Source organism: Pogoniulus pusillus, chromosome 26, assembly GCF_015220805.1.
Source record: "Pogoniulus pusillus isolate bPogPus1 chromosome 26, bPogPus1.pri, whole genome shotgun sequence".
Classification (NCBI taxonomy): domain Eukaryota; kingdom Metazoa; phylum Chordata; class Aves; order Piciformes; family Lybiidae; genus Pogoniulus; species Pogoniulus pusillus.
The window spans coordinates 8,197,940-8,208,858 of NC_087289.1; the positions used below are offsets into that span (position 1 = coordinate 8,197,940).

At 41.3% G+C, this 10,919-nt stretch overlaps 2 protein-coding genes across 2 annotated transcripts in view; one reads left to right on the forward strand and one right to left on the reverse strand.

Moving 5' to 3' along the window:
* Nucleotides 1-288: 288 nt before the first annotated feature.
* Nucleotides 289-9,885, reverse strand: ACTL6A (actin like 6A). The gene is made up of 14 exons (XM_064165687.1): nt 9,731-9,885; nt 8,704-8,780; nt 8,336-8,510; nt 7,890-7,990; nt 6,043-6,140; nt 5,497-5,591; nt 5,163-5,269; nt 4,987-5,076; nt 4,749-4,810; nt 4,379-4,493; nt 3,614-3,694; nt 2,497-2,592; nt 1,381-1,467; nt 289-816 (listed from the first exon to the last, which is right to left on the reverse strand). Exons 1-14 carry the CDS (start codon nt 9,753-9,755, stop codon nt 736-738), a joined length of 1,290 nt encoding a protein of 429 aa, XP_064021757.1. The 5' UTR covers nt 9,756-9,885; the 3' UTR covers nt 289-735.
* Nucleotides 9,886-10,052: 167 nt separating this feature from the next.
* Nucleotides 10,053-10,919, forward strand: part of GNB4 (G protein subunit beta 4) — an 85,512-nt gene continuing 84,645 nt past the window's right edge. The window contains exons 1-2 of the mRNA XM_064165688.1: nt 10,053-10,134; nt 10,558-10,682. The gene's annotated coding sequence lies outside the window, so the exon portion shown is untranslated. The remainder of the gene's footprint in view (nt 10,135-10,557; nt 10,683-10,919) is intronic.

Here is a 10,919-nt window from a genome sequence, read left to right on the forward strand (position 1 = left end):
GCCTCGAACAAATTTTGCTTCTCACGTACATCACAAAGGCATAAAAGGCATCCTCAACAGAAAGAAGGAAAGCACTGATTGTTTGCCAAAACCCAAACTGCTTGTAGGAGGAAATAAGCAAACCAGTGCTTAGTAACATTTGCTACATGTAGTGTACTACATGCACATGGAATGTAACTTCCATAAGACAGTTTACACCAAACGGAGTCCCCTCTAGCAGATTACTAGACACAAACTTCCATTTTGAAACGGAAAAGTAACTTTCTCCACAAGTACTCACAAAGTTGCTCAAATATAAAAGACCAAGTTTTATTTTTTAAGAGAGAAATAAGAGCAATTTAAGGCCAAAGTACCAGCAAGGAAGACTAATATGGAAAGCAGACAAGAGATTTTTAATAAATTTGCATGGGCATGTGCAGGGTTATGCCTTCATCTATTAGCTAACCTGTAAAGCTGTTCCCAGGAAAAGATACTAGAGAAAAATAGATATTTATACAAAATTATAAAATGCTTATTACATGAATTATTGCTTTACAAGGGACGTAAACATCCTTTTTCTAGGATAGTACCAATTAGACCTCTTAAAAATCTCTAAAGTTGGTTAAAATGGAACTTGAATTATGCAAGAAATCCAATATAAACTTTCTACAAAAAGAGTCCATCCCATTCCTGAGTATGCTAAAGCTATAAAACAGAGGGAGCACTGAGCAGGCAGCAGTTTTCATGGTAAGAGGTTTAAGGACATTTTCTTTCTACGCACTGTTTCCCTCCCTCTTCATATTCTTGTTTAGAAATCCACATTTGTTGAAAAGTGCCCTACAAAAAAACACAATTAAAAATGAAATTAAAAAAAAAAATCAGAAAACAAATGGGGTCAAGGGAAACATGATTAGCTTTTCTTCAGAGGAAAACTAAGCAAGTCTTTACATGAGCTAGGAGCACTTGACCTGCTTATCTTTTCCCTTGTGTTTTACATTGCTAACTATTAAACTAAAGACAGGAAGATGCAATAAAAAAAGCTGATTTCAAGCATCCTTTTTCCGATACTGCTAAAATAATCCCCACAAACCATTTCAATAATCAGTGACTTGTAGAATTAAATTCAGGAATATGATGGGCTTGTTCCTTTCATGGTATACTACATACACAATTTCTAGACAGCACCTTGCCCTTAAAAATGAGAGAACACAGCAAGTTCCTTGAGTGGAAGTGCTCATGTTGTCTTGGTTTTTAAATAAACTCTCTTCAACTTACCACAAGGGTAGCCAAGATTATGATTGCCACAGTAGCACAAACTCTGCAATGCACACTTGCGTGGAATTAGATTTTGGAGTGAGAGTGCTGCTCAGAATAGAAACAAAGCAACAAAGGTTTACTGACCAAAGAAGCCAAAATGGAACCACCAATCCACGAGCTGAACCTCCGCTCCACTGTGGTATTGTTTGCTATTAACTTCAGGCGCATGCTCTGAAAAGGAGATAAAACAAAAGAACATATTGTGGGCTGGTGACCATAGAGACACAAGAAGACAGCAGAAGGAATTTGTTGTATTTACCAACATGCAAGCAAAAAATGTCAATTTTATTAAGCTTGCAATGATGCTCAGGTGCCCTGTACTTCAGAAACAGCCACAGTGACAGAGATTATGTTCAGCCTTTATCTTTTCTCCCAACAGGGAGCAGCAACGAATGCTTAGGGCCAGAAATAGGTCAGGCAGAGAGCAATAATGCCTGCAGTATATATTCTCATCTTGAGCACTGGGCTACTTAAAATGCACACCAAGACTAAACCAAATAATATTGCTCAACTCAATTTTGTCCCTTTTGGATGCATTTGTTCTTTTGATTCCAAAATGCCTTGTAGCATTTCTCCTCAGGTACTCTAAGAAGCATCAATTAACTACCTTACTTAGTTTCCCACAGTAGTCATGACTTCAGAGTTGCTACAACTACAACATTTTATCTTGAGTATGATTCAAGAAATAGCATAAGCTAAGTATGTGCCTCCAGGAACACAGGTGTAGGGCATTACATTTATTCACTTAATATCAAAGTATGTGAAATCTCCAGGTTTTATCTACAAGTAGCATGAGTTATCCTTAGAATCCAGGAAGAGCAATTTCCATGACAAAGAGACAAGACCTTGAGCAGAATGACTGAATGTGCCTCAAGTTAGTCAGCAACACTTTAGAAGAGAGGTCATCAAGAGAAATAATGACGGTTGCTTAGAGACAATTACAGAACTCAGGAATCACAATTTGAAAAGAATGGAGAAGTAAAATATTGAGAGCAGATATGCCTGCTGGAATTCACTTCATAGAAAAGTATTTCAAGACTTCTTCCCTTTCTTTTAGAGGCGATTTCTTACCCCAGAGAAGTATCTTCAGCTGTGGGGCTTCTAACCAAGTCAAAGCTCTGATACATGCTTGTGTATTTTTGTAACAGAAAAGCTAAAAGGATAATGAACTCAATGCAGTAAGGTAAAGAGTTGTTTTACCGGTGGAGTTTTCTGAGACAGCTCTCTGTTCAATCTGTCTGTGAAGCTCTGAATTAGAGTGTTTCCTCCTGCTACAATCACGCTGCCGTAGAGGCCCTAAAAAGAGTCAGAAATATACATTAACTCTGAAGTCATTCTGAAAACAACTGTTTCACAGAACTGAAAGCAATGGCACTTAAGTACATGCAGTACACTGCAATAACACATCACTTAATGCCAATATTACCCCTCCCAATACAATTAATCTTTTAATCGTTTGAAACCATTTTAAGACAGCTTAAGTTACACAAAGGCAGAAGCTGTGCGATTAATGATTCTAAATTACTTCACAGTTCATTTTCTACTACAGAGACTTTGAACAAATGAATATAGTAGAAGGTATCTCTGCTAACTGCAAGGGAGTTGGACTAGATGACCTTTTAAGGTCCCTTCCAGCCTAAAACATTCTACGATTCAGTTGTCTTAGAGCTGGATGTTTCCACCACAAAGGAAAACCCTGCAGCACTGCAACAGTCTTGAGTCTCACTACTGCTGCAGCTGAACACAAACCACAGCCAGGCCTGCTATGCCTCCCTGACAGTAGTCAAGAGGAAAATTTTAAACAATCCTCCCTGACAAACTCTTTTCTAATTGACACTTGAGAAAGCCAGAACAGTTTCAAAAGCAATGTTTTTCCTTTTAAAAACCCTTTTCTTCTTTCTACTTCCTACAAAAGTTCCATATGATTTGTTATGTTTAAATATATATATATATATCTGCCACACTCAAAACTTGAAGATAGCACTGGAAGTTATGAGCATAAAATGCTCAACTAAAGTGAATTCAATGCACATGGATTCAATGCCATTCAGCCACAAAATGTAGACCTTAGGTAAATATAGGCAGCAAGACTGATGAAAAGTAAAAAAGGATCCTCATTCAGCATTTTGTAAAGCAAATTACTAAGTGCACATATTTCTATCTACAAATATGGGCTACTTAAGAGAATTATTCAAATGTGTTTATCATTCCTAGGAAACCCACATGTTTTTTATCAACAGTGCTCTAGTCCCAAAAAAATCCCAAATATCAACACAAAAATATCTATGCCTTAAAATAATCCACATCTAACACTTACCGGCCTGATGTCTATATCACACATTCCAACACTTGTTGTGACAACATGGCTCACACCCAACATTGTGTTACCAGATAAACCCTGGAATTAAAATCAGTAATCCACACATCACCACTCCAAAAGAGCAAGGCATATAAAAGTCCCAAACAAATTGAACTTACTAGAGAAGCATTTTTTAGGGAGGGCAAACAAAACCCCTTATCATTCAAAACGTGACCTCATCAATGTTTATAAATAAGTAAAGGCTGAGTGCCAGGAGGATGGAGCCAGGCTCTGCTGGGTGATGCCTGATGACAAGACAAGGGCCAATGGGTGGAAGCCAAGGCATAGGAAGTTTCATGCAAACGTGAGGAGGAATTTTTTCCACTGTAAGGGTGACAGAACACTGGAACAGACTGCCCATGAGAGTTATGAAGTCTCCCTCTCTGGAGACACTCAAAACCTGGCTGGATGCGTTCCTGTGCGATCTGGTATAGGTGATTCTGCTCTGGCAGGGGGTTTGGACTAGATGATCTTTCAAGGTCACTTCCAGCCCCTGACATTCTATGTTTTTATGATTCAACTCATAACCATCCATTTTTGAAGTATATTTCATCCTTCGCTTGCCCAACCCTAATACAATTCACACAAATTCTATCCCCAAGAGAGCCACACAGTAAACAGACACATACAAATCATGGAATTAAGAACATCATAAAAATGGAAGCCATGTGATAAGCTAGCAATTTAAAGTCTACCAATTACTGCACAGAATTGTTGTTTTACCTTTACATTAGAAGGGTCAAACAATCCCTCAGGAATTTTCAGGCGCTCAGCACCGAAGTCACAGTTATAGCCGTTGGGGAACTCATAATGAACTGTTGGCATCTGTGCTGCTACCCTGGAGCAGTGACATATTGAATTGCTATGTAAACAAGCTGTTAAGTTACCTAAACAGCATTACAAAACGAAGGTTTTGCTTGATAGGACATAGACTTTCTATAATTATGATCTCATGCACCTTGGAGTATTAGAAGTCACCTATTTATACTTTCAGAAACAAAGAGTTTTTATCTAAAAAGCCAACAGCAGTAGACAGGATAAGCACTCCATGCATAACTGATCAGTTTTACAAGAAGGAAAAATAGTGACATACTGTTCATCATAGGTTGAATCTGATACTTGGAGGACAGAAGCTTGAAAATCCTGAATGACACACTGTGGAGTTAAGAATAATATATGTATCAGAAATTCAGTCTTTAATTTGACAGGATTTATAGGATTAATACTGACTTGCAGTATTTTTCTAGTTCAAGAGGAAAACCTGATGTACTTGTAAAACTTCTTTATGGGATATTTGGAGTGTTAGAGAGTGGGAGAAATTACCTACTTACATTACACATATAGTTGTGCCAGGACCTAGTGACCTGGGGTAGCTTTTCTTTTCTCTTCCAATTTGCTGGTGACCCCTCACGAACTGCCTCCTGAGATTGTAGGAAACAGGATCATCACTCAACCATTTAAACCTATCTCCCAAGCAAATCCTTACTAAATGAAGTTATTTTCCCACCTTTGAAGCAATCATATATGGAGGAATTATCTCTATGTTCATTTCCTGAAACAACTCCCGGCACTGCATAGTAATGAAGTCTCCTGCAAGTGGTGATTTTACAATACCTACAAGACAAAAAGAGAACAAAAACTCAAAACTTCCACCAACCTGGACAGTTTTAAAATAACAAATAAACTCCCAACAAACTATTTGTTAATGAAGATTCTTAGGAGCTCCCCCCACCATATTTAAGTGGATACACAGGTTCAAAAGCAGTAAGAAAACTGCAAAAGCAGAATGAAAGCTAACTCAGCCTTCATGATATAATGCTATTACTTGTGAAAATGTTTACCTTGCTGAAGTACATATCCATCATGCACTGGAATAGCAGTGGTGTGTGTTGCTCCACTATCCAAAATGAGACCTGTAGACCTCCCATTAGCAAAACTAGTCAAAATGATTATGGAAAACTCTGCAATTTTCACTTTTGAAAAAGACGCTTCCATATAATTATATCATGATTAGTAATGAGGATCTTGGTATGTTACTGCTTGGCTCTACCAAGGAGTTGTTTTCTGGCCCATATCATGTTTCTGTGATGTTCACAACCTCATGGAGAGATGGGCATTTAACTTCCATCTGTGAACTAACAAGTCTGTATACCAAGGATGAGAATAATACAATGGAAAGAAGATTAAAAGGACATCACCTCCAAGGAAAACAAATTATTTAGAGCTCCAAAACCGAGCTCTAAATCTTTAAAGTTCAGAAAATGTTTACAGGAAAATTAATTTGAAAGAAAAAAAAAATTATACATGCTGTTATACTAGGAAATGCTTAGAATAAGTTTACTGTATCTTCCAGAAGGCAGGAAGTGGTGAAGCATTCCAAAGGATACGCTGTAAGAACAGCTGTTTTGCACAAGAAAAAAGCAGGGATGTTGTAGTGTTCAAACATCAGCTCAGTCAGTTTTTCACGTTTTGCTCTAGTGTTCCACTGAAAGAAAAAAAAATAAACCAAAAGGAATATACACTGATCTTGAGAATGATTAGAGCACACTAAAAAGATTATAATGTAATAAGTAGTAATTAGAATTACTACAGCCACTGTTCCAAATCATATCAAGATTATATAGGCAAATTCCTGGCTATTTACTTCATTAGAACCTTTATAAAATCCAGCTCTACAACAATACATCAATGCATATCTATCAGACAGAATTAAAAGTGAAGTACACTTCTACTGTAACAACAGAGATTTTTTTACACTTCAGCAGCTCTTCCAGTATTAGTCTCTCAAAGAACTCTCTAAAACAAGTAACATACCCATCTGACAAGGGAAAAAAAGACATGAAATAACTTGCCTACTTCAAAGCAAAATGTATTGAGATTTTTCTGTTTCCAAGGTATTTTCCTATGGTTCTACTGTATTTGCAACTAAGCCAGGATATACATCAAATATATATGCATTACTGAAAAAGTTTTTTCCAAGTCAGTACACCAAAGCAGTATTAGGTCTGTAAGATGAATGTAAATGGGAGCCTCTATTCAGAGAGCCACCCACCTATCTCAAAAATGAATCAACCGTTGCAAATTCACCGCTCTCCACAAGCTACAATTCAACACAAGGGAATAATGAAAACTATTTTCCTAAGATTTTATTAAAGAATGGGACAATTGGTGTATGGCATGTCTGCCTTTTGTATTCTAACTTTAAGAGCTGCCCTTCAAATGTTGAGCATCATTAAATGCCAGGAACCCTGTCCCCATTTTCTTCCACAAATTTGTGTTCACCTCACAGGGCTATTGACACAAATTGAATCAGAAAAAATAACACTTCTCCATTATACTTATTATTCTCTTTTACATAATATTAGTAGTGGTGAATGAAGCAATAGGTTTTCAACTGTATTTTATTATGTATTAAGTTACACCTAACACAACCTAGATTCACTGAATGGTTTAGGTTGGAAGTGACCTTAAAGACCATCTAGTTCCAACATCCCTGCGATGAGCAGGGACACCTTCCACTAGACCAGGTTGCTCAAGGCCCCATCCAATCTCGTCCTGAACATCTCCACAGAGGGTGCACCCGTAACCTTCCTGAGCAACCCATTCCTGTGTCTCACCATGCTCAATGTAAATAATTTCTTCTCAATATTCAGTCTAAATCTGTCCTCCTCAAGCTATTTAAAGCAATTCTTTCTCGTTCAACCACTGCAAGCCCTTGTAAAAAGTCCCTCAAAGTTTCTTGTAGGCCCTCTTCAGGTACACGAAGGCTGCTACAAAGTCTCTCTAAAGCCTTCTTTTCTCCAGGCTGAATAGCCCCAACTCTCAGAGCTTGTTCTGCCAGAGAGGAACTCCAGTCCTCTGATGATCTTTGTGGCCCTCCTCTGGACCTGCTCCAGCAGACTCATATCACGTCCAACCACATTTTTGTTTTTATACTAGGCACTAAAGTGAGACTTATTTTTTATTTTGACTTATTTTTGGTACGTGAAAAACAACAGCACATAGTAAATACAAGTCTTGCAAAGTGTTGTAAAGTGTCTTATTTTTTAAGACATTTTTCTTAAACAGATTACTTTCTAGAAGCCAGCAAAGTGTTTAAAAATTGTTGTTCCTGTAGCTGACTTTTAACACTAGTAACCTACAAGCCAATGTCAGACCTGTCCAAGACTGATATCTGTAGAATCAGCAAGAAGATACTGTTAAGACTTTAAAATACAAAGCTGCTTTTACTCACTGGTGCTTCGGACATAAGGACAGGATGCAAACTTGCTTCGGATTTAATGTGCATCTTGTAAGTGTGATCCAAAATTGCCTGGAAACTATCCCAGTCTTCAACTGTAACAATATTGAAGAGAACAGATTAGTTTCAACTGCATAAATACATAAAAGTTTTCCAGTACTTTTTTTATGAATGAGCTCTTTCATCAAAAATCTCTCCTCAGCAAACATGCATGTACTTTAAGAGTTTTACAGGATTCTCTCCCTCTGTAATCATTGCAACCATATGCCAATAGCCCACCAATGCTGTAAGCCAGCTCTACTTTACACAATCTGTACACCAAGTATTCTTTCCCACATCTTCTGTTGCCACACAAGGCACCTGTTTACATGAAAACTGTGACTTTTTCCTGCCTAACAATGATAGTTTAAGAACAGGTAGAAAAAGACAGAGCACCATACTCATTCCATTTTTTAAAGGTGAAATGGCCTCCATGTTTTCCCTTGGAACTCTCAGGGCATTAGTGTCTATGTAGTATGTCGGGCCCCCTTGTTTGCCTTTGTCACCATCTATCTCCATGAGAGTGCTGCCATTGTCCCTTTCTAGCACCACACCAATGGCTGTTGGAAAATCAACCTGTAAGGCAAAAAGGTTAAGAAGTATGTAAGAACTACTGATGTTTTAGGCGGGAGTTTCGGTCATGAATTCAGAGCTTTTCTTATACAATACAGTTAGAATAAAAATAAGCATGTTCTAAAAACTCATAACAAACCAGAACCAAAGCATAAAAAATCAAGTTTCATTTCCACTGAGTCACACAGGCTCTCACCTTTGGACAGTCTTCACCAGCATAGCCTGCTCTCACTGTGTACGAGCCAATATCAAAAACAAGAGCCCCAACTTCATCTGAAAAGATCAGCCATAAAGAGATGGTAAATGATTACTGCACTTTACTACAATCCTCACCTTTCCTCACTCACTTGCAAAAGAAGAAAAGTAACTCAAAGCATCTTTCTGAAGGTAAGGAAAAAAAACCCTCAGTTCAGAACTCCAGTTACTGGAAAGCTATTAGAAGACTGCAGAAAGCCATCAGAAGGCTTTGAAGTTGGCCACTGCAATACGTTCCTTTGCCATAAGTAAAAAGGGAACTTTAACAGAAGCGGGACAACATCTAAACGGACTACAAGCTTTCAGAAAGTGCTCAACTGACAGTCACACGAAGCCAAATGAGCCCAGACCTCTTGGGGCTGGTCAGAATTTGAAAGGTGGGCCTCAAAACCTCAACTCCCTAAGTGAAGATTGCCATGGCCTGAAGCACCCTCATGCCCGTGAGCCCCATCCTCACTGAGGGGCTCTGCTCATCTCCCGAAAACATAACGCAGTCCGAAACAGAACACCTTCGGTCCTCGCAGAACACCGCGCAGAAGTGCTCTGGGAGGAAACTACGCCCCAGGTTCGAAAGTATGGGATCTTCTTGGGCCATCCTGCAAGCCAGCAGCACTAAGTCAGCCCGCGGCCACGGTCTGGCCAGTCTCCGGGGAAAGCATCTCAGCGGAAGAGCGCCAGGAGGGCTATAAACAAGGCCTGCAGCCGCCTCCTCCCGCATGCTACCACCCCATGTGTAAGAAACAGGGGGCACCGAGGGGGCTCCGGCCCCACCGCCGAGCTGAGGATGCACAGGGCCGTGGCTCGCCGCGCCCGGGGCCTCAGGCAGCACTGGGGGGCGGGAAGCGCCCGGCCACGGCTCGCACGCGCCGCCTCAGGGACGGCGCCGAGCAAAACGGCCGCGGGGCGGGGGAGGGGAGGAGCGTGCGGGCGGGCGGACGGGCGGACAAGCGAGGCGCGGCTGGACTTACCTCCCCCGTACACGCCGCCGCTCATGGCTGCCGTTGCGACCGCGCCGCGGGGCCCCCGTTGTCCGCTGGCTTCTCTCCTCGGCAATCCGGCAACAATAGCGACTTGGCCCCGCACTCTGCCTGCGCTCAACCTAAGCTGCAGGCCGCCGCCTTTCCGCCAATAGCAGCACGGCAGCCGCTTAGCCCGCCCACCGCGCGGCGCCCCGCCGAGCCGCCGCTCGGGCACCGGCGCCAATCGTGACTGACGGGAGGCGGGTCCGTGCCGCGGGCAGCCAATCCTGGGGCAGGACGCGGAGGGAGGGCAGGAGAGCGAGCAGGCGTGGATGCGGTGCGCGGGAGCGGCGGGGAAAGGAGAGTGAGGAAGTGCGAGGGACTGGCTGCGCAGGGCTGGGAACGGAGAGGAGGTGTGCAGCGTTGAGAGGAGGGCTGCTGGGCTCAGTGGAAAGAGTGAAAACTGTCTCAGAAGCTCTCGAGGGGTTGTGGGGTGGGCTTGCTGCTGTAGGAGGGGATACAGAGCAGTGGGGGAGTAGAGCCCCTCTGGAAGGTAGGGGCCAACTGCGGAAAGGAGCTGCAGTTAGCAGCTAGGCCCTCCTTTAGCTCTTCCCCTGTAACTGTTACTGTTCTTCGGACTCTTCCACCGAGAATAAAACGTGTTTCAATATATCTGAATATCCCAGCCTTATCTTCTGTCCTTCTCACTCGGGATATTCCTTTGTACCTCAGATCATGAGGCTGGGCAGTTCTGGTTTGCCTGCTCAGGTGCCAGTTTAGTAGTCGAATATCTAATTAGGATTTCAGTGATTTTGAATCTCCTTCTTTGGCCTCAGTTTCCAGGCAAACGAGAAGAAAGGGGAATCTAAAGTTACAGGAATTGAAGGAAATAAAAGGAGACCTCAGGTGTAAGCGGCACTTGGTGTCACAGAAGAATTGGTTTCAAGGGCAAGCATTTCTGGTGTGTACCCTCTTGAATTCCTGTACGAGGTTATTTGAAGGAGATGGGCAGCTGATTTTCTGTGACCTGCTGTATGACATGAGTGTTCTAGTTCACATGAGATGTGTAGCTTATTTCTGTCACATTGTCTGAAGAATCTCCGAGTGATTAGATGTAGTCAGCATAATAGAATGACATTTTACATTTGCCTATAAAGACATATAGCATAATGAGGCAATCTAGATTAATTACTGGACA